Below are 24,677 nucleotides of genomic sequence, written 5' to 3' on the forward strand. Positions count from 1 at the left end.
GGACGTATGGCTGTGTGACCGGGCAGAATTCTCATGCAGAAGTCTAGGAAAGTTGATCTCATGTGGGGGATATAAATTAGGCGTCACTCATCTTTCCCAGACTCCTGAATGGTAATATGTTTAGCTATACAATACTATAAATGCAGGGGTCTGCAGCCTTTCTCTCTCTAGATCTTGGGAACATCCCTGGTCAGCCAATGGCTGTCTGGCATGCTGGGAGTTGTAGTCGCCCACACCTGGGGATATGTAGGCGGCGGCTATAGAGGCAGGTGAGACAAGGCTGTATGACACCTAGGAAAGCTGGGTGGAAGTTGTCAGCTAGCGTTCCCATAACCTGACAGTAGATAATGCTGTAGACTTAGGGTACGGCTATACCATATGGCGCTATATACATTGGTGGTATACGGCTGGATATATACATGTGTACTATACCTATATATCCTATAACCATCCCCCTCTAATGGTGGCAAAGAACAACCGTCTCCTCGCCATTTATCATAGTGACTATTGTAGTGGAGAATTATTCCTATCCCTCTAAGCAGTTTAACCCCTTATTTACCACCCAAACAGGGCAAAGTTATCACCCATAGGTCACAACACAAACAAAAGGCAAGAAAATACAATGCATGTCACAATCCCTGCACCCCCTTGTAGGGGATATTTTTGGAGGGGTGGAGGGGGGTCCCTTTATATTTAAAGGGCTAGCACCTGGAACAACATGGCACAAGGGTCATTGTCACCTGCAAACCACCAGCCAGTGCTATTGGAGCCAACCTATGCCAGGGTGCAGTACAATGCAGAGCAGTGTAGGGTAAGGATCACTCACCTGGTGTGTCTGGCAGGACAGGGCGATGCTGTGTGCCCGGTTTCCCGGTGCCGTCCCCGGTGCGTGTCTGCTCACAGCCGCATTTCCCTTTCCACTTACATCGTTCCCTCTGACAGTAGCGACAGCTAAATCCTGGCCGCGCGGGGGCCGACGGGAGACGTAGTCCCCTCGCTCGTTGAGTTCTCTACTTCCGTGTAGATGAAAGACTACAGCTCCCGGCGTGCCCCGCGGTAGGGCAGTCTAGAAGGCGCTGTGAGGGTTTGGGGCTCCCCTAGTGCTCTCTGCAGTGCCTACATAGGGAAGCCCTGAGTGAATGGTGACTAAACAGGAATCATTGGTGTCTGTGTGTGAGGGCTGGCACCCTGACAAGGCTTCTGTATCACCAGTGCATGCATGGAGCTAGCCTAGAAGCAGCCCCTATAAGTACATAACATAGTCATGAGGTGTTTATATATTTATATATATATATATATATATATATATATATATATATATATATATATATATATATATATATTATACATACACAAGCTCCTCCTGCTGATTGTACGGTGTATACTGTATACTGGACTGTATTCAGACCGCTGGAATTGGTGTACACGAGCAAACGAAAAAGGCGAAATCGTTATTGTCGTTCAAAATTGTTTTTCAGCGAAAATGTCGAAAAAAAATCGTTGGTCTTTGAAAGATAATTCGCTAATGGGTCCGTAAAATTAGAAATCTTTCAGTCATTCGTAAAAAGGTTTAAAAAAAAGTAGGTGTGTCGTATGATGATCAACCCGGCGAACGTTTTAAACGAGCATGTAACGACCGCAAAATAATCGTTACACTACATATATCGTTCACGTTCCCACGTGTGTTATGTGTTATCGTTCGCTAAAAAAAATCGTTTAGTGATCGTTAACGAGCGGTCGTTGGAGCGAGTTTATGAACGATAATCGTTCCGTGGAATAGGGCCTTAAGGCTACATTCGCGCGTCCGTTGTTCTGTCTGCAATTGCAGACAGAACATAGAACCAATGGTATTCAATGGCCCCGTTCACACGTCCGGCCGCGATCCGTGGCGCAAAAATAAGGACATGTAATGCAGACTGCCTTTTGCGGCACGGATCGCTACGCTAATGAAGCGGCAATGTAGTGCTCCTTGAAGCACAGAGCACTACAGATGCACATTCTTAGGCCTTATTCACACACCCGTAGTGCAGTCCGCAAACACGGACCCGCAGCCCGCTCTACAAACGGGCATCCGTAGTGTACATTCACACTTCATTACCCTAGTGATCCGTGCCCCAAAAATGGTCCGCATTACATGTCTACATTTTTTGCACCACGGATCCAGGCCCCGTATACACGTACAGACGTGTGAACGGGGCCATAGAATAACATTGGTTTCATGTTCTGTCCGCAATTGCGGACAGAACAACAGATGTGTGAATTAGGCCGTAGTGCGGTCCTTGGGTCCGTGTCACGGGCTGCACTACGGATGTGTGAATGTAGCCTAATGCCTGACCTCATCCAATGCTGTTCTAGCTGTATACTGGCTGAACTGTATACAGCCATATATACCACAGCTTCCGCATACATCGAGTTTAATGGACTTACATAGTATTACAGTGGTTATGTAAGTCAATTTGTAAGCGTTTGCAAAACATAAAACTTAATTCAAATTTGCAGGCGGCCATATAGTCCAAAAAATATATTCCTAGAAATGAAATCACTGGTAGAATTGGAAGCTCACTAGATGAGCCATAGGCTGTATCTATGCTTTCCAGGCAGCCCTAGGGCTGTATCTAACTTCTTCTTTAGCCACTGGTAATCCAATGCAGAGACCTTTGGTTTCGAACAGACTTGAGCATGCACAAATAGAACTCATCTCTAAAGCTCCCCCATCGATCAGCTGATCACTAGGGGTCCACATTGCATCTAACAGCCATTGGTCCCAGATTTAATCCTCAGGAACCTGTTGGTACTTTCTTGTAATGGTGGTCATACACATACTGTAGGTGCAAAGGCGATTATACTCACCGATCTCAGAGAAACTAACCAACTATTATGAGGGGGTTGCTGACTCTCCCCCCACAAATAAAGTAAATGGAAGGAATGATCAGGCATGCTTAAAGGAGAAGTCCAGCAAAATTGGGAAATGCACATAAAGGGCTTTTTTCCCTGCACTTACTACTGCATCAAGGCTTCACTTCCTGGATAACATGGTGATGTCACTTCCTGGATAACATGGTGATGTCACTTCCTGGATAACATGGTGATGTCACTTCCTGGATAAAATGGTGATGTCACGACCCGACTCCCAGAGCTGTGCGGGCTGTGGCTGCTGGAGAGGATGATGGCAGAGGGATGCTCAGTGTCCCTCCAGTGCCCTGTGTCCCTCAGTGTCCCCCTGCCATCATCCTCTCCAGCAGCCACAGCCCACACAGCTCTGAGAGTCGGGTCGTGACATCACCATGTTATTTAGGAAGTGACATCACCATGTTATCCAGGAAGTGACATCACCATGTTATCCAGGAAGTGACATCACCATGTTATCCAGGAAGGGACATCACCATGTTATCCAGGAGGTGACATTACCATGTTATCCAGGAAGTGACAACGCCATGTTATCCAGGAAGTGACATCACCATGTTATCCAGGAAGTGACATCACCATGTTATCCAGGAAGTGACATCACCATGTTATCCAGGAAGTGAAGCCTTGATGCAGTAGTAAGTGCAGGGAAAAAAGCACTTTATAAGCATTTCCCGTAATAAGTCTATATTGGGGATTTGTATAACTTTTGGGGGACAATACAATACCTTAATAAAAAATGTTGCCGGATTTCTCCTTTAACCCCTTAGCGACCCATGACGTATCTGATACGTCATGGTGCCGCTCGGGGTGTTCAGAGCGGGGTCCCGCCGGGACCCCGCTCTGAACGGCGCTGATCCCGTCTGACACGTGCAGCCGGGCAGTGCCTCTATTAGCCGGCGCGGGTCCCGTTGCCGCGCCGGCTAATTAAGCCTCTAAGTGCAGCTGTCAAACCTGACAGCTGTACTTAGAGGCACTGCGCCGCACGTCCCTGGTGTCTAGTGGGACGGATCTCCCCCCCGCGATGCGATCGCGGGGGGGGAGATCCGTTCTTCTGCCCGTGCCGGGCCTCAACGTCGGAATGCAGCAGGCCATAGTAATCTATGACCGATCTAATCGATCTTTGCTGTGTATATACACAGCATTGATCTCTATGAGAGATCAGTGCTGTCTATATACAAGTCCCCCAGGGGGGCTTCTAGTTACAGTAAAAAAAAAAGGAAAAAAGTGTTTTTATTAATAAAAAATCCCCTCCCCTAATAAAAGTCCAAATCACCCCCCTTTTCCCATTTTATAAATATAAATTAATAAACAAATAAATAAACATATTTAGTATCGCCGCGCGCGTAATCGCCTGAACTATTAATTAATCACATTCCTGATCTCGCACGGTAAACGGCATCAGCACAAAAAAATTCCAAAGTGCAAAATTGCGCATTTTTGGTCGCATCAAATCCAGAAAAAATGTAATAAAAAACGATCAAAAAGTCGTATATGCGCAATCAAGGTACCGGTAGAAAGAACACATCATGGCGCAAAAACTGACACCTCACACAGCCCCATAGACCAAAGGATAAAAGCGCTATAAGCCTGGGAATGGAGCGATTTTAAGGAACGTATATTTGTTAACAATGGTTTGAATTTTTTACAGGCCATCAGATACAATATAAGTTATACATGTTATATATCATAGTAATCGTAACGACTTGAGGAACATGCATAACAATTCAGTTTTACCATAGGACGGACGGCGTAAATGCAAAACTCCCCGAAATCAAAACAAATTCGTTTTTTTTTCAATTTGACAGCTCAAATGATTTTTTTCCGGTTTCGCAGCATATGTTATGGAAAAATAATGCCTGTCATTGCAAAGTACAATTGGTTTCGCAAAAAATAAGCGCTCATATACGTCTCTAGGTGAAAAAATGCAAGCGCTATGGACTTTTAAACTTAAAATGGAATAAGCAAAAGCGCAAAAACGAAAATAGGCTTTGACCTTAAGGGGTTAAAGGCCAAAACCTGATCCTTTCAAGGGAAATAAGCCGCCACCAGAGGAGTCTAAAGCTTATTGCCCTCTCTCCCCATCCCAGCACAGAGATATAAGTCGTATTGATAATAGGGTGTCCTATGTCCTGATCCTGTGGCCATTATCCATAATAGCGAAGAGTACAAAGGAACACCCTGATTCTTCCTAGCACCATGGATCAAATGCTTATGGTATATCCTACAGACCTTTAATGTGAATACATTGATTCCTTCCTGGTTCACATGCTACGACTACGATGTGTTGCAGCACGTTCGGAGAAGAAAGGAGTAAGGAAACTTTATATCTCTATAGTTTTGGATCAGATCCCAGTTTTGGGAAGGAATAGGAGCTACCTACTAGGTAATGTGTGAACCCGATCACCTCTGTGAATACGCTGTAGTTGTGTACAACATGACATGAATGTGTTCCCCCTGGTTATTTCGGCATTTCACAATCATACCCTGGTAACCCTGGTGAGTATCATGACTTATGAACTAGCACTGAGCCTTTGCTTCTTTATTATCCTGATTTACTACTTGTGCTGAACGCCTCCGCGCTGCCGTCATACTCTGTGCTTGATACATATATACTGTCTTCTACTACATGTATATTGTCTTCTGCTACCTCAACTCTTCCTTCATCTAGGATGCACATCTAACTCTGTGTATAGAGCTTATATACACAACACAATTTATAGACAGCAGCTCCAGGATGGAGACACTAGGTCCTTCTGGATCAGGCATGGGAAACCTTCGGCCCTCCAGCTGTTGCAAAACTACAATTTCCATCATGCCTGGACAGCTGAAGCTTTGGCTCTCCAGGCACGATGGGAATTGTAATTTTGCAACAGTAATGGCTAATCTGTATGTATCCATTATTGTTGGGATCTGTGAACTTTTGAGCTATTATTATGGTATTTGTGCAGTGTAAATGCACAAAACAATCAATGAAAACTGATAAGATGATAGTTCATTATCGATTGTTATTAATAGTTCACAGATAAGAATCTTTGTCATTGTTTTTTAGTTGTCAATGCAAATGTTCATTGTTTGATGTTTCCCTATTAAAGTATATTGCAGCTGTGAGGTTCTCCTAGTATGGGATACCTCCCACTGTGTATAGATGGGATGGGACTAGAAATGAGCGAACCTGGAGCATGCTCAAGTCCATCCGAACCCGATAGTTCGGCATTTGATTAGCGGTGGCTGCTGAAGTTGGATAAAGCCCTAAGGCTATGTGGAAATCATGGATATAGTCATTGGCTGTATCCATGTTTTCCAGACAACCTTAGAGATTTATCCAAGTTCAGCAGCCCCCGCTAATCAAATGCTGAACAATCGGGTTCGGATGGACTTGAGCATGCTCCAGGTTCGCTCATCTCTAGATGGGACTAATTGGTAGAGATGAGACCCACATGCTGGACTTCACTGAATTCTTTGCAAAACTTCAAGCTATAAGCATAAGAGATACTGAGTTCAGTGCAAGTGACTGCTCAGATTACTGGGGCGTCTTTACAGCACTACCATCAAGCAAATCAGCGAAGAGCAGAGAGGTGAGTATTGATTTTTTTGTTATTTTGCTCCACATTCCCTGCCCTGGGTAATAGCCCCAAACCCCTTTTAGTATAGCAAAATTCTAGCTTTGTTCACCTTTAGTCCCCTTTTATGGAGAAGTATTGAGAATCCCCATAACATTTCAATTACAATCTTTCAACACTTTATAACTATAAAAATAACCAACCATACATCTCACACTCCAGAGCTTAAGTTTTCTCATTTGTGTATTTATTGTCAGCAGTAAAAAAAAACTGTGAACATCAGAAAACCATAAAATACGATTGTGTTTGCATCTGAATTGTCTGGAGCCAAATAATCAGAAACCCAAAGTGAGACCTGAGTCTTTGCTGAATTCTGTATCCTGAGTGATACTCTGCACCATGTGGGCACGTGTTAAAAAGTCATATTTTCAATAAATCACTTCTATTATATGATCCTAGCAGGAGGATCTGTAATTGATGAACGCCTGAGATTATACACAGAACATCCACAGAATAAGATGCCAATCAGTGAGGGTCCACAGACACAGCCATATAGACTATGAATAGAGCACTGGCTGGTTGGACCCCCATCGATCAATTTGTTATCCTCCTTTGACCCCAATAATCTTGGCCGGGATATTCTTCCATTCTTTCACATACATATGTGCATGTGGTAACCCTGATTTTTGTTTGAGAATTGAATAGATCACACCCACAACATACATAACATGTTACCCTCTAAGAAACTCAGTTAAAGGAGGCCTCTGCCCTGCGTTAGCCTCCAACCTCTTCTTACTCCACAAGACATATGGATGTTCTCATAGCTTTCTCATTTGACAGGCTGCACACACCTAGAATAAAAAAGACTCTTAAAAATTGGAACTGGAATCTAGCACTTTCAAAATCATAGTGCAGCTTTATTGTAGCTTCTTAAAGGGGTATTCGGCTCAAACATAACTTTTCATATAGTTGCTGCCCATGATGAGACTAAAAATTCCTTCCATACTTGTTATTATCTATTCAGTCTCCTTCCCCTAGTTCTGAGCTGCTACTTTCTGCTGAAGACACAAAAATCTGTGTGTCAGCCTTTCTCTCCGTCAGTTTTTATTGGTCCTCCTTGTTTTTTTATTGTGTACATAACGTTTACTTAACTATTGACACATGAGTTTTGCAGCAATTCTTGGGCACCTCCATGGGCCCAAATAAAACACTGGACCTACTTCAAGGTTACATAGATGACTTATCAATCGCATCCAATAATTGTGTGTAATAAGAGGTAAACCTGCTAAAAACAATGAAATGCAAAGGTTGAATGCTATGCTCCTCGATGGTTTATATAGCGGTCGGTAAGGAGATCGTGACCTCTAATGTCGGGGGGTCCATATCATCCTCAGTTGTTCCTTTGTGTAATATTATATAGGTTATAAGTTAATGATAGAATAAAATTTTTCCCATATGGTGCAGCGTCCAAATTTTTGCAGTGTGAGAGAAATCTCCATCCTGGGCCGGGGTCCAGAAGAGTAAATTACATCAAGATTAATATTCCTCCTGACTAGAAACAAACTTTGACATAGTGGCAAACACTAAGAAAATTCATTGATGACCTTCAAGGAAGGCACAAGGGCAGAGGAATGCAGCATCATGTCATTGGAACTAGCTGCCTGACACCTTGCTGACCGGCCAACAATTTATCAATTACGCCACATCAGCGGTTTCTTAAGAAAGCGCACTGCTGTATTCCAGCATATGGAAGGAAGAGTTAAAATGTTAAGGTAGGCCTTTATTGTAACTTAAATGACCTTGCGGTTCCCAATGTCAGACCAGCTAGAGACTCTGCTAGAGAACTGGCAAGTATTAGTGGTGCCCACTTTGGCCCATCCACGTATTGTGCCATGTAATACCACATCTCCCCTCTAGTGGCCGCTGTAGGGCGTATGTATGGCTGGTTTCAACAAGTGTCTGTGCTAAAAACCCTAGGAGTACAGTCACCACCTCTTTCAGTTGACAATCAGGTTCGGCACACTGTCAGTGGGTGGTGCTCGTGGATGAGAACAAATCCTGCGTAGTATATTCATAAAATATGTTTGAAATATTTATTGTATCATTCCATCATAAGTGAAACATAAAACTTTACAGGTTTCGGTTTCTCGCCGTTGACAAAAGTTTTTTTGTTTCTCCTATGATGGAATGATACAATAAACACTTCGAACTGAATTGGTGAGTGCTGAGAATTCTAGGAATATACAACCACAACAGAAAACCTTGGCAGACAAGCGTAAGGAGTCTGTGGCTGGCCTATTGGCGCACGTCTTGCAAATAATATAACTATTTTCGGTGCACAGGTGTATTTCTTTTTTTTGCATCTCTTAATTTTAAAATTTTTGAAAAATTTTACATTGAATGGCAGCCCCTCTGCTGCCACCAGTGGCTGTGTCAGGAACTGCAGGGCTGCTGAAGCCATGGCTCTTGCACGGCTGCATATGCTGCTGCATGCAGCACTAGCTATGCTGAGCCATCCGGATGTCTATTTTAATGCATGTTAGAGTGCTTCCTTATGTCTAATATCAATGGCACATATCAGGTAACTCTAATTATCACTGGTGCTGCCTATAGCAGCCCTGCAGTTCCCGACACAGTCACTGGTGGCAGCAGAAGAGGCAAATCTCCTCTTACTGCTGCCACTCAAAGTTAAAAAAAAAACAAAAAAAAACCTCTTTAATGAAATTATATATATAAAGTAATGTAAAAAAAATAAAAATAAAATGTATTTGCTGGAATTCCCCTTTAAATTCTGAAGAAATCCTTAAAAAATTTTTTTAACTTAAACAACATAAAAAATAAAGAAATATAAGTAAAGGAGCCTACATCTTTCAAGCCATGCCCACTGCTTCTTACTTACGACTCTCAGTCATGAATACAAATCGGTGGACGTTGTTTGAAACACGTGGGGTAAAACATACAGATAATTCTGAAAAAAGATGCAGGTCCTCTGGTCAAAAAATGCAGTGTGGTATTAAAAATTTTTGGATAGATTTTAATATAGATGAAACAATATAATAAAAAGAGATATAAACCATACAGTCATAAATGATATTAATGTAAAATAAAAAAAATAACTAAGAAAATGAAAAATATGAAAATAATGCAAAAAATATATGCAAAAATAAAAATATTTTTTTTTTATTTTTGCATATATTTTTTGCATGATCTTCATATTTTTCATTTTCTTACGTGTATTTTTTTTTTTTTATTTTACACCTGTTTTCCTTCGCTTTATTCATTCATGTTTTCAACTTTTAACTTGATGCATTTTTTATTAAGTGTCTCTAAGTATAATATATTAATATAATTTATGACTGTATGGTTTATATCTCTGTTTATTATATTGTTTCATCTATATTAAAATCTTTACCAAAATTTTTTTAATACCACACCGCATTTCTAACTAGAGGACCTACATCCCTTTTCCCGAATTAACAGTATACACAGAGTTTTCTGTGCTGCCAACAAACCAAGGACATAGGACAAAGGTCTGTGTTTATATAGTAAGCGGTATACAATGGTGGTATGGGAACGCTGTGTTGTTGGTAAACAGGCTTGGCCGCTATTCACATGTCATATAGATATCTACAGGGCCCCGGCCAGTGAATTTCTGTTTTTACAAATAACACAACCTGTATTGTTAGAAAGTTAATGCAAAGATCCCTTATCTGGAGGCAACACACTGTGACGCTGTTATCATCTATCCTCCTCACATCTCCACCGGATCCAGCCAGCTCCATCTAACACTACTACACTGATGCAGAGTTTGTAGTAGCTTTATCTGTAATTCCTTAAGCATTTGGCATCATCTGATAACAATAGAATAGGAATGCCTTAGATGTACAACCAGGGCCGTCACAGCAAGAAGGGGGCATCACAAATAGCCTGGCACCCGGATCTTGTAAGCACCACCGGTAGTAGTAGGATCCCATTGATATTAAGGCATTGCATAGGCCTGGTAGTGGAATCTTTACGTACAGAGCTGTTTTATGGTATTACATGAGCATTGTATGACGGTATTTGTTGCTACTGCTATTCAGGCACTGTATAGTATATTATTTTGGCAGTGCATATTGGTGGTAATAAATATATTGATATCTCAAATATAATGTTATCATAGGAATCACTTACTTTGAGGATTATAGTACCGTTCTGTGGGTGGTTGACACCAGGTGACCATGTCAGTCAATGAACAGAAGAATCTCTCGAAGAGTCTCACGAAGACGAAGGTAATAAACTGCATTCTGCAGACAGTCCATATAGATATCATAAGAAATTTACATGTCAAACGTGCTGAGAACCCCACCAATGACCCGAACAAAGCCGGAGAAGCACTCAGCTAAGCACTTCTCTCCCCGTCTCCTGTTCACTGCACAACATAGGTTCCACTGAGCTTGAGCTACAATGCCCACTGTGGGGTGCAGGCCTGCTGGAATAGGTTAGCCCTAAGTGGCCATGAAGTCTCTAGGCCCGGCCTGAAGCCCTAAGTGGGTCCAGGATAACTACTGGACAAGCTCTCCCCGCAGTTTGTCTATTTCTCTGCCTCTATTATTCTTCTCTGGACCAGGATAACTTCTGGATCCCTGAAAAGCCTCCAGTGATCCAGGGCTCTGATACTTACCCTGGAAGGGAGATGACATGTTATTTTCTTTTGCTCACGGCCATTGATGTCCACCACCTCCAGAGGTTATGTTCTCCTGACAGGGCTCCTTCAGGTCTATCCGTCCACCGTATGGTGTACGTCAACGGGAAATCTCTCTCTATATGCATAACATTTGGATAGAGCTTGACTTTGCATGTTATAAATGACCGGCAGTGACTAAGACCTGTTGGGGTTTGCAGTAGACTGTAGTTAAAGGGGTTGTCCAGCAAAGATCTTTTTCTTTCAAATCAACTGGTTTAAGAAAGTTTAAAAGTCTTCCAGTACTAATCAGCTGCTGTACGTCCTGCAGGAAGTGGTGTTTTCTTTTCAGTCTGACACAGTGCTCTCTGCTGCCACCTCTGTCTGAGACAGGAACTGTCCAGAGCAGTAACAAATCCCCATAGAAAATCTGGGCAGTTCCTGACATGGACAGAGGTGGCAGCAGAGACCAATGTGTCAGGCTGAAATGAAAACAACATATTCTGCAGGACGTACAGCAGCTGACAAGGACTCGAAGACTTGAGATTTTTAAATAAAAGTAAATTACAAATCTATATAACTTTCTGAAACCAGTTGATTTGAAAGAAAGAGATTTTCGCTGGACAACCCCTTTAAGGGAATGTAAAGACATTGCCCGTTTCCAGTTGAGCCCAGTGATTCTAACTATAGTTCTTCTGGATTTGAGCAGAAGGTATCAGGGTATTCAGCCTCAGTGCGGCAGGCAATCCTCCCCTTCATGCAAAAGATGTTATTCATAAGCAAACACCTAGATGGGTGTTAATGTTAACCTAGGCATGTGATCCAACATGGTGGATGTAAATGAGCAGACCGGCCTTCAGGATACACATAGCGACATTTTGATGCCCTTGAAGGGAAGATCACACGGATAATGCAGCTTGCCTCTATAAAGATGGCAGCAAATACCATTAATCTCGTACTCATCCTGATGATCACAAATGTTGTATCCGGCTGTGATGATGATGATGACATCATCACCTCTGAGTTTGTGTCTAAGGGAGACTATACACTGGGAGGATTATTCAGTCTCCATGCCTCTGGGAAAGACCTCAGCACTGACAACAAACCTGATGTAGAGAGGTGCTCCAGGTAAGAGGATACAACAGCGGTCAATAGGAGTATTCTGTATTGCTCTATTGCTGGACTCCTCACTTCCCATCTGGCAGTTCTGGCTAATGCCAGATGGGACAGTGTTGGCAGTGAGCTGCTCAATCAGATTATGCTGGGACTTGTAGTGTATCTGCACTCACTGTTTATTTTTTTATAAAGTCATGTTGGAACTTGTGGTGCCTCGGTGCTCAATTGTGTATATACTGTTTAATTATTATTATTATTATTATTATTCCCAATTAGGTTATGTTGGGACTTCATGGTATTCACTGTTTTTGTTTTTTGTTATGCTAAGATTTGTAGTGCTTCAGAGTTCCACCATGTGTTTATTTACTATTTATTATTATTATTATTATTATTATTATTATTATTATTATTATTATTATTATTTGTAGTAGTAGTAGTAGTAGTAGTAGTAATAATAATAATATTATATGTACACAGTGACGTCACTAGCAGAATAGTGAGTGCAGCTCTGGAGAACAGCACAATACAGGATGTAACTCAGGATCAGTACAGGATAAGTAATGTATAAACACAGTGACTCCTACAGCAGTATACGTTCTGGCCGGGATCCCTAGTGGCGCCGCAAACAACTGACATGTCAGTTTTCTGCAGCCGCTATTCATTGAATAACGTCCGCAGAAAACCCTGTCAGTGCACACTGTGCAGTGAGCAGCTCCGGCCGTACGCTCCATAGTGTGGTGTGGCGGAGTTCTGATGCAGGCGCGCACGGATCCACCCGCATCAGAACTCTCCGGCCCGAAAGGTCATCCGGCCGGTACTGCAATACCGGCCATGATGATCTCTTCAGAGACTGGCTGTTCTGTGCCCCGGCCGGGTCACGGAACGTCCAGTCTCTTACGTAGTGTGCACGCACCCAAATACAGGATGTAACTCAGGTTAAGTACAGGATAATTAATGTAAAATACATGTACACAGCGACCCCACCAGCAGAATAGTGAGTGCAGCTCTCGAGTATAATACAGAATGTTACTCAGGATCAGTACAGGATAAGTAATGTAATGTATGTACACAGACACTGACCCCACCAGCAGAATAGTGAGTGCAGCTCTGGAGTATAATACAGAATGTTACTCAGGATCAGTACAGGATAAGTAATGTAATGCAGATATGTATACAGTGACCACGCCAGGCAGCAGAATAGTGATGTAACTCAGGATCAGTACAGGATCAGTAATGTATGTATACATTAACTCATTGACTACACACACTTGATAAGTAATTTATTATTTATTATTATTTTTTGTAATGTGTAATATTATATACGATGATGCTCCATTCTATGATTTGCTGCTAAATCCTTTTTTTTTTTTTTTTTAATTCAATCTAGTTTAAAAGTAAATGTTGAAGGCTATCGCTACTTTCAAGTCATGAGATTTGCTGTGGAGGAGATTAACAATAGCAGCAATCTTCTACCTAACATTACTTTGGGATACAACGTCTTTGACACTTGCTACGTGTATAACAACATCCAGCCAGCTCTGAACTTCATGTCCCAGGATTATGTCATTGACCCTGCGAATAGCTTTACACAATACATCCCCAATGTGATCTCTGTGATTGGCCCAGATAGCAGTGATGCTGCAGAAACCACTGCCAACCTTTTCAATCTACTGCTTCTTCCACAAGTAAGTGATGGCAGAGGTGCTGTACCCTCTCTCATCCTGCAGGTGTCACTGTTGCCACCTCTCTGCATTGAGCTGTTCTATGTTTTCATATTTGATAGTAAGACAGTGCTCTCTGCTGTCTATAAAATATATAGATAGAAGGGGATAACATTCAGCAATACCTTGTGTGCTGGTGGGGATCAGCTGTAATGAATCTGCCATGTATGATGCCAGTGCCTGAGCCCGCAGCACACTTCCTTGCTGAAGTCATACATATATATCAAATGTTACAAAGGGGTTAAATCTAGAAAAGACTCAGGCCACCACTGCAGTGAGCTTTAGCGTTTACTGCATACTGTTTTTTTTTTTTTAGTTCAACATATAAGGTGTATGCTGCTTAAGTGCTTAAAGGGGTACTCTGGAGGGAAAAATAAATTGTTTTCAAATCAACTGGTGTCAAAAAAGTTATACAGATTTGTAAATTACTTCTATTAAAAAATATCAAGTCTTCCAGTACTCATCAGCTGCTATATGTCCTGCAGGAAGTGGTGTATTCTTACCAGTCTGACACAGTGCTCTCTGCTGCCACCTCTGTCCATGTCTGGAACTGTCCAGAGCAGTTGCCATTTTTCTCATAGAAAACCTCTTCTGCTCAGGGCAGTTCCTGACATTGACAGAGGTGGCAGCAGAAAGAATACACCACTTCCTGCAGGACATACAGCAGCTGATAAATACTGGAGGACTTGAGATTTTTAAAAAAATAGATGTACAAATCTGTATACCTGTATATCATATTTTTTTCTGCCAGAGTACCCGTTTAAAGAGGTTGTTCAGGCAAAATTAACTGGTCTCCTCCTGTCCACAGGATAGGGAACAAGTAAGAAGACAGGGGGGGGTGTTACAACTTCCGAACCCCCCCCCTCCCCGCCCCCCCACTGATCTCTGTATTGGGCCCGCACTACTTTGTTATGAATACAGCCGAGTAAGCCAGGAAGTATTTACTCGGCTCTTTCCGGCAGCTCTGTAGGAATGAAAAGAGCTGCGGTTCACATGCTGTACCTGCATACAGAGATCGTCGGGGGTGGGGGTGGGGGGTATGGAGGTCGGACCCTGCGCGATCTCTTATTTCTTCCCTATCTTGTTGATAGGGGACAAGTTAAAGTGTAGCTGTCGTTATAACTTTCAAAATGTAAATCAACAGTAGATGTGATATAAAGCAAGTTTGCAATTTAAATTTTTATTTTTTTATCCTGAAAAACACGGCACTTCCTGCATTCTGACTTTTTTTTTTTTAAAGAGTCTAAACACAGGAAGTCATGAGCCGTGACTCTCTGTACAGGTCAGACTTCATGTGTTTAGTTTATTTTTTTCAAACTGCACAAGACTAAAAAGCTATAGGAGACTGGACCTGCATACAAGTAAGTTCAGCTTTGTTTTACAGCATGATAACAAAAAAATAATGATGAATGTAAATTGCAAACTGGCTTTATATCACATCTACTGTTGATTCAAGTTTTGAAAGCTATAACGACGGTGACACTTTAATTTTGTCTGGACAACCCCTTTAAGCCCTCCCTTAAAAGGTACAGCAGAAAGCACAGATTTTATCACTTTTTTCTGGTCCTAGAGGCAATTCAGAAGTATGAATCGGTTGGGGTCTGGGTTTCCAAATCCCTGGCATATGAAAATACCCTTATGGTGATCGTGTATTGTAAAGTAATGGTTAGCAGATACCAGTGTGATGTTTTGGAAGCATCTCACTGGCTGTGATCACCATCCCCTACATTTACGCACAGAGAGAAATTTTTATCACTAATATAAGAAGTACTTTGTGCGTTCCCGCCAGCAGAAAACACTTGTCCAGAAATAGCAGAAGAGACCCTTAAAGTGACTTTGTACCCACAATCTGACCCACCCCCCCCAAAACAATTGTACCTTCAGATAGCTGCTTTTAATCCAAGATCTGTCCTGGGGTCCGTTCGGCAGGGGATGCAGTTATTGTGCTAAAAAACAACTTTAAACTGGCAGCCCCGTGCCCTACAGGTGTGGCCTAGATTGTGTATGCATTAGTCTGGCACAACCTCTCTGTCCCTCCTCCCCGCCCTCCTCATCATTAGGAATGCTCCAGGCAGATTTTCTACTATTCATCAGCTGTGTCAGCCCAGCACATGGGCTGGATCGTTAAGACACCTGTGCAAATGTTCAGCATGGAGAAAATGTTCCAGTGGCATTCCTAATGATGAAGAGGGTGGGGAGGAGGGACGGAGGGGTGGTGCAAAGTTAGGGCACAGATGCTCCCGTAGGGCACGGGGTTGTAAATTTGAAAGTTGTTTTTTGGACAATAACCGCATCACCTGCCGAACGGACCCCAGGACAGATCTTGGATTAAAAGCAGCTATCCGAAGGTACAAGTGGTTCGGGGGGGGTTGGGGTCTGGTGTGGGGCAGATTGTGGGTACAAAGCGCTTTAACCTACATTCCAGATGACAGCAGAACTTCTAGACCATAGGCTGCTGGTCGACTATCTGTAGCCAATACAGCTCAGAGCTGGAAAACAATTCAGAGCAAATATTTGTTTTTGCGCATTTACAGATCAACATTTTTGCGACCAGTAAGAGGATGAGTGACCGGAGCCTGCCGTCCTGTTTCCAGACCATCCCCAGCAGCAGGATGCAGCAGCAAGCCATCAAAGACATCCTCAACTACTTCAACTGGACTTGGGTGGCTGTGCTGGGAAGCCTGGATGACTATGGCGTTGAAGGGGTGGAGCAGTTTATAGAATTCATGTCCGATACGAATACCTGTGTTGCGTATAAAGGCTTGATACCCATCAAAATACTGGGCAAAGAGGCGGAGTGGGAAAATGCCATAAGTGACATTGCCTCTAATATCTCCTTTACTAAGGTCAATGTGGTCTTGGTGTTCTCTACCGACGTGGCCACTCTGGACTTTTTCAAAGAGATGGCGGATCTGGACGTTTTCGCAAAAATCTGGCTGGCCACCGAGACCTGGTCGTTGTCTAAGGACATCTATGATTTACCAAATATAAAGAAGTTAGGGGTGGTGCTTGGCATCGCTCTGAAATCCGTCAAAATCCCGGGCTTGGATGACTATCTCATGAACGTGTACTATGAAAACAGAAGCAGCTTGGAAGAGCCAAGAGTAGATGAAAGCTGCAACCAAAAATGCGATGACTGCCGCAATACGTCTCTGAGTAATTTCTTGGGTGACTCAGATAACAGAGTCAGCTTCAGCATCTACACGGCGGTGTATGCGGTGGCACACGCCCTACATATAGTGCTGGGCTGCAATAAAACATACTGTGAGGAAAGAGAGGTCTACCCATGGCAAGTAGGTGGCAACTTGGGCATTTTATCACCGTCTAGAAGACTTTTTCCAGGCTGTATTAATTTTGGTGTTTTTTTTGTTATATTTTTTATGTGTAGATCTGTCATACATGGGGTCTTAGGGTTCTATTACACGGAGCGATTTTTAACGATTAACGACTAACGATAAACGATCTCAAACGAGATTGTTTATCGTTAACATGAAATCGTTCACCATATTACACAAAATGATACGTTACTACGATTGTTATTATGAACGTTTATTCCTTCTGATCCCAGCAAAAAATTGAACAATGTGCAATTACACTGAACGCTTAGTGAACAGATGCGGAACTTGAGCGAATGAATGTGGAAATACAGCGAACGATTAACGATAATTTTAGGTTCACATCTAAATCAACGATCGACGACATACGAACGATTTTTCAATTGTTGCCTGCAATTACAGAACGATATAACGATTTTTCTCACGATAATCGCCCCGTGTAATAGGGCCCTAAGGGGCTTTATTGGCGCCAGGTCATCATACACCTACAACTGCTATGGCTGCTTAGTTATAATTTATCAGGGTCATACTCTTTGTTTTTTGTTGTTGTTGTTTCATAGTTCAGGTACCCTGATGAACCTAGGGAAACTACCAGAGAAACATGTTGGGACATCTTTATGGACATTTATTCATTGTTTTGTTGTGCGTTATGGGTACTGATTAAATTTTCCACTTATTAACAGGTAGAACAAGTGTTATCGTAGTTTATCATCCGTTGTTGCTATTATAATAGCCAACACTTTTCTCTTTTTGTGTTGGTCTAACAGCTACCGCTCAAAGTTGTTCTTCTCTGACAGATGGTGACAAGGTAGAGAAGGTTTGAGCGGTTGGTTCCTACCAAACCTGGTCCTTTCCTTCTCAGAGTGGACATGCCCTCACTAGAGTGGTCTGGCAGTGGCTTACCCCCTGTTCTCATAGATCTAGATTATAGAAGGCTGGGAATGCGTCAGTGCAGGATTAAGCTTCTGATCTGATGTATATAACCGGCTATATAATGACACCAGACAAGCAATAGATTGACTACTTATTTGTCCTGTACATTGAAGTGCTATTCATTTTGCTTGGATTTTTTGCAGGATTAATTGTGTCTTTGCTCATTTTAGATGACTGAAGCTCTCGGACAAGTGAACTTTACATTGCTGAACAATAGAATAAACTTCAACATATATGGGAATTCTCCTACAGGATATGACATCATCTTCTGGAACTGGTTGGGTAACTCTCCATTTCAGACTGTGGGGACCTACACTGGCTTATATAACCTCAATATCAACACGTCCAAAATTAACTGGCAAACAGCAAACAATATGGTATGATAGTATGTTGTGTATATATATATATATATGTATGTATCTAAGGATACGATGGCCAGTCCTTATCACTTCAAATGTATACAGGGACTCGGTGGTATATAATATGACCTATCATTGGTGACAGTGGATGTAGTGGGTGTGAAGTTAAAGATCAATTGTATTTAAGCCTGGCTCATCCTGAACAATTTTAAGACAAGAAAATATCTGTTCTATAGTACAATATTACATCAAGTTGTAAAGAGACTTCTAGACAGCAACTAAAAGAAGGCATTCCTGAAAGGGCATTCTGAGTTAAAAGGGTATTCCACTCAAACATAACTTTTTATATGTTGCTGTCCACAATGAGACTAACAATTCCTTCCATACTTGTTATTATCTATTCAGTCTCCTTCTCCCAGATCTGACCTGCTGCTTTCTGCTGAAAACACAAAAATCTGTGTGTGAGCTTTTCTCTCTATCTCCCCTCCGATAAAGCCAGTCAGGGACTTGTTTACATGAGCTGTCTCAGAAGGGAGGGGGGAGGAGGGGGGGGGGAGACAGAGAGAAAGGCTCACACACAGATTTTTGTGTTTTCAGCAGAAAGCAGCAGCTCAGAACAGGGGGACGGAGACTGAATAGATAATAACAAGTAAGGAAGAAATTGTTAGCCTTCTCATGACCAACAACATATCAAAAGTTATGTTTGACAGGAATATGCCTTTAATTTAACTTGTTTGAGATTGCAGGGGGTCCAACCACTTGGCTCCCCCAAATGAGGCATGACTGGTTTGTTTTGAGTGGAACGACACTCCACTCCACCCCATTCATTCTCTGTGGGAGGGCAGCCAAGCATTATGCTTCTCCAGCTCCAGCAGCTTCATAGACAATGTGGTCCCGCACATATCCTCTATCCTGTGGAAAGGGGATACGTTAAATGAAGTTGGAATACCCCTTTTGAATGTGAGTTACCAAATGCTTTAAGAGTGCCAATAGTTTGATTTCATCTTTTAGTTTAAGGGCTTATTACATATACTAGATAGATAGAATGGTGGGTTAGTATAAATGTCATCACCTTATATCATATTCAACCAGATATCATAAAAGAACACAGCACCACCATTAGGAACAGTGGCCTAATAGACCAGGAGAAGATGGATTGTTCTGGCAATGAATATGGATCTAGTAATTGAGACGTCTTGATGTAATTTTTTTTTTATAGACTCCTACATCGGTGTGTTCCCCTGACTGTTTACCCGGGCAGGAAAAACAGCAAACAGGACAATACGACTGCTGTTTTAATTGCGTCAGCTGTGTGGCCGGAACCTACCTCCATAACAATGGTTTGTAAACTTCTCTGCTCCAATATTCTTAATTTATGAAAAAGGCCACATTCCTGTCATCCATGGAACCACTCCATGTGACTTGCAATCACCAAGAGTCCTCCAAGTTCAATTTCACTTGTGGAATACTTTGGTGATGACAACATAAACCAAGGCCGTTGCATCACTCCTTAGGGTACTATTACACGGGCCGACTATGGCCCGATCATTTTAGTGAATGAGAACCAGTCTGCTAGATCGGCGCTCGTTTACTGGACCTATTGCACGTCTCGATAATCAGGCAGTAAGAGCTGCATGGACATTGTTAGCGATGTCCATGCAGCCCTTGTCAAAACACCTGATCCCTTACCTCTCCCCACTCGCGGTCTTCTCTCCTGTGCTCCGCAGCTTCCTGGTCCCGGCAGCAGCGTCTGAACGGCCTGTCAGCTGACAGGACGCTTAGCCAATCACAGGCCAGGACAGCCGTGGCCTATGATTGGCTGAGCGGCCTGTGAGCTGACAGGGCGCTCAGACCCTGCAGCCGCTGGGAGCGGGAAGCTGCGGAGCACAGGAGAGAAGATCGGGAGCGGGAGAGGTAAGGGATCAGGTGTTTGGGCAATTGTCAGCCCATGGCCGCATATCGCTACGTGTAATAGCAGTCGGCGCCCGGCGATTATAGATCCAAACTAGGGATGGTCCTAACCCTCCGAGGTTCGGGTTCGTATGAACCCGAACGCTCGGCATCAGATTCCCGCTGTCTGCCTGCTCCGTGGAGCGAGTGGATACAGCGGGAGGAACGCCTGGAAAACTGGGATACAGCCTATGGCTATGGCACGGAACGGGCAGACAGCGGAAATCATTACCGAGAGTTTGGGTTCGTATGAACCCGAACCGAACTCGGTTCGGACCATCCCTAATCCAAACCTGAACCAACGATCAGCCGATCTCTATTACACGGAGCGTTAATCGGCCGAATCAGGCAGATCGTCACCCCGTGTAGTAAAAACAACGATCAGCCGATGAAAACGATTATCAGATGATGGTGTTGTTTAATCCTGTGAAAAGATCTTCAACAACGGCTAATGAATATGTAAAAAAAATAATAAACATTGTACATAGCTGTCCACGCTCCTCCATGTTCTTCTCCCTTCTGTACACTTCCCAAAGCTGCTGGTGGAACTTCTCAACCGGTCTCTGAAGTAACAGGTGCTCAGCCAATCACTGTCCAAGATGGGACAGCACTGCGGCCAGTGATTGGCTGAGTGGCTTGTCACTTCAGAGACTGGCCCAGAAGTTCCAGCAGCGGCTGCGGGGAGTGGGCAGAAGCTAGAAGAACACCGGGGAGTGTGGACAGGTAAGTATAAAGTTTATTATTTCACACTAGGCAAGGGCTGCATGGACATCCATTATATATATATATATATATATATATATACACACACACACTACCGTTCAAAAGTTTGGGGTCACCCAAACAATTTTGTGTTTTCCATGAAAAGTCACACTTCTTCACCACCATACGTTGTGAAATGAATAGAAAATAGAGTCAAGACATTGACAAGGTTAGAAATAATGATTTTTATTTGAAATAACATTGTTTTTACATCACACTTTGCTTTCGTCAAAGAATCCTCCTTTTGCAGCAATTCCAGCATTGCACACCTTTGGCATTCTAGCTATTAATCTGTTGAGGTAAGCTGGAGAAATTGCACCCCACGCTTCTAGAAGCAGCTCCCACAAGTTGGATTGGTTGGATGGGCACTTCTGGCGTACCATACGGTCAAGCTGCTCCCACAACAGCTCAATGGGGTTCAGATCTGGTGACTGCGCTGGCCACTCCATTACCTATGATAGAATACCAGCTGCTGCTTCTGCTGTAAATAGTTCTTGCACAATTTGGAGGTGTGTTTAGGGTCATTGTCCTGTTGTAGGATGAAATTGGCTCCAATCAAGCGCTGTCCTCTGGGTATGGCATGGCGGTGCAGAGTGATAGCCTTCCTTATTCAGAATCCCTTTTACCCTGTACAAATCTCCCACCTTACCAGCACCAACCCCAGACCATCACATTACCTCCACCATGCTTAACAGATGGCGTCAGGCATTCTTCCAGCATCTTTTCATTTGTTCTGCGTCTCACAAACGTTTTTCTTTGTGATCCAAACACCTCAAACTTGGATTCATCCGTCCACAACACTTTTTTCCAGTCTTCCTCTGTCCGATGTCTGTGTTCTTTTGACCATCTTAATCTTTTTTTTTTATTGGCCAGTCTCAGATATGGCTTTTTCTTTGCCACTCTGCCCTGAAGCCCAAAATCCTGCAGCCGCCTCTTCACTGTAGATGATGACACTGGTGTTTTGCGGGTACTATTTAATGAAGATGCCAGTTGGGGACCTGTGAGGCGTCTGTTTCTCAAACTAGAGACTCTAATGTGCTTATCTTCTTGCTTAGTTGTGCAACGCTGCCTCCCACTTCTTTTTCTACTCTGGTTAGAGCCTGTTTGTGCTGTCCTCTGAAGGGAGTAGTATACACCGTTGTGGGAAATCTTCAATTTCTTAGCAATTTCTCGCATGGAATAGCCTTCATTTCTAAGAACAAGAATAGACTGTCGAGTTTCAGATGAAAGTTCTCTTTTTCTGGCCATTTTGAGCGTTTAATTGACCCCACAAATGTGATGCTCCAGAAACACAATCTGCTCAAAGGAAGGTCAGTTTTGTAGCTTCTGTAACGAGCTAGACTCTTTTCAGATGTGTGAACATAATTGAACAAGGGTTTTCTAATCATCAATTAGCCTTCTGAGCCAATGAGCAAACACATTGTACCATTAGAACACTGGAGTGATAGTTGCTGGAAATGGGCCTCTATACACCTATGTAGATATTGCACCAAAAACCAGACATTTGCAGCTAGAATAGTCATTTACCACATTAGCAATGTATAGAGTGTATTTGTTAAAAGTTAGGACTAGTTTAAAGTTATCTTCATTGAAAAGTACAGTGCTTTTCCTTCAAAAATAAGGACATTTCAATGTGACCCCAAACTTTTGAACTGTAGTGTGTATATATATATATACTGTATATATATATATATATATATATATATATATATATAGTAAAATGAAGCAGGTAGACGGCACTCCAATAAAGTAAATAAGTGCAGGTTTATTCACCCGTATACGTACAGCGACGTTTCGACTCACCAGTTGAGTCTTTCTCAGGCTTGAGAAAGACTCAACTGGTGAGTCGAAACGTCGCTGTACGTATACGGGTGAATAAACCTGCACTTATTTACTTTATTGGAGTGCCGTCTACCTGCTTCATTTTACTGCATTATCTGTGGAGTCGGGGGTCGACTGCCAAGGGCGTGCACCCATCGGCTGGAAGCCATCTGACTTTAAGTCTGCACAGTGCCGTTCAACCCAATCATATATATATATATATATATATATATATATACAGCCCTTGCTGCATGATTATTGATCTGTGTAATAGGCTCTGTAAGTGAGTGCCGATCTAGCAGATCAGCGATTGCTTATCTACAATATAAGGCTATGTAATATAGCCCTTACTCATGCAATGAGTCGGGTACAGTAGTGTGTGTGTGTGTGGGGGGGGGGGGGGGGGGGGGGGTGAAGCTCTCAGCTGTGTGCTTCTCTAGCAATCATAGGGGTCTGAACACCCAAACTTTTTTTTATGCTGCTATTAATGCTTTAACCCCTAGACGACCCAGGACGTAGAGTTACGTCATGGAAGTCTGTCACCAGACGACCCTGGACGTAACTGTACGTCCTGGGTGTTTCTCCTGCTATGAAGCGCGCTCCGGAGCGGAGCGCGCTTCATAGGAGGTGGGGGCCGGCTGCAGAGAGCAGCCGGGACCTCACCGGTAATGACACGCTGCAGCGATCGCGCTGCCGCGTGTCATTAACCCCTTAAACGCCGCGGCGTTTAAGTGTAAGTGACAGGGGGAGTCCCCTGTCACTTACCGATCTGGCCCCCCGCAGTGTGACTGCGGGGGTCCCGATCGTTGAAACGGACCGCCGGAGGTCTCTCACCTGCCTCCGTGCGGTCCGATCGGCGATCTGCTACACTGAGCCTGCACAGGCAGGCTCAATGAGCAGAGCACCGATAACATTGATCAATGCTATGCCTATGGCATAGCAATGATCAGTGTAAAAATCCAAGTACTGCATGTAAAAGTCCCCCAAAGGGACTTCAAATGTGTAAAAAAAAAAAAGAAGTTCAAAACACTATTACGCTACCCCAAAGCCCCTCCCCCAATAAAAGTTGAAATAACCCCCCTATCCCATTATATAAATAAAACATATAAAAATAAATAGATAGATAAACATATAATATACCGTAGCGTGCGTAATTGTCCGATCTATTAAAATATACCAAGCGTCATTGTGATCGGCGAACGGCGTAGAGGAAAAGAGGGAAAAAAGTGCACGGATTACCGATTTTGTGTTACATTATATATATAAAAAAATCAATAAAAAGTGATCAAAACGTCCGATCTTCACAAATATGGTATAAATGAAAACAAAAGATCATGGCGGAAAAAATTACACCCCATACAGCCCCGTAGGTGAAAAAATAAAACTGTTATAAGCGTCACAATAGGCCCATTTTATTAATAATTAATTGCCCAAAAAATGGATTTCATAAAAAAAAATATATATAACATTAGAGAATCTGTGTAACCTGCATGTGGTTGTGTTCGGACTGACCTATAGAGTAATGGTATCATGTCGCTGTTACCATATAG

General features: G+C 42.8%; 2 protein-coding genes across 5 annotated transcripts in view; one reads left to right on the forward strand and one right to left on the reverse strand.

The window, feature by feature from the left end:
• Positions 1–967, reverse strand: part of MIB2 (MIB E3 ubiquitin protein ligase 2) — a 76,582-nt gene extending 75,615 nt beyond the window's left edge. For all 3 annotated transcript variants that reach the window (XM_069948925.1, XM_069948921.1, XM_069948922.1), the window contains exon 1: positions 827–967. The gene's annotated coding sequence lies outside the window, so the exon portion shown is untranslated. The remainder of the gene's footprint in view (positions 1–826) is intronic.
• Positions 1–24,677, forward strand: part of LOC138770044 (taste receptor type 1 member 2-like) — a 35,004-nt gene that overhangs the window by 8,554 nt on the left and 1,773 nt on the right. For both annotated transcript variants that reach the window (XM_069948927.1, XM_069948926.1), the window contains exons 2-6: positions 10,630–10,738; positions 13,634–13,931; positions 16,502–17,260; positions 18,406–18,612; positions 19,814–19,934. In XM_069948927.1, coding sequence (XP_069805028.1) covers positions 10,698–10,738; positions 13,634–13,931; positions 16,502–17,260; positions 18,406–18,612; positions 19,814–19,934 — 1,426 coding nt within the window. In that variant the 5' untranslated portion in view covers positions 10,630–10,697. The remainder of the gene's footprint in view (positions 1–10,629; positions 10,739–13,633; positions 13,932–16,501; positions 17,261–18,405; positions 18,613–19,813; positions 19,935–24,677) is intronic.

Source organism: Dendropsophus ebraccatus, chromosome 12 (genome assembly GCF_027789765.1).
Source record: "Dendropsophus ebraccatus isolate aDenEbr1 chromosome 12, aDenEbr1.pat, whole genome shotgun sequence".
NCBI classification, from domain to species: Eukaryota; Metazoa; Chordata; class Amphibia; order Anura; family Hylidae; genus Dendropsophus; species Dendropsophus ebraccatus.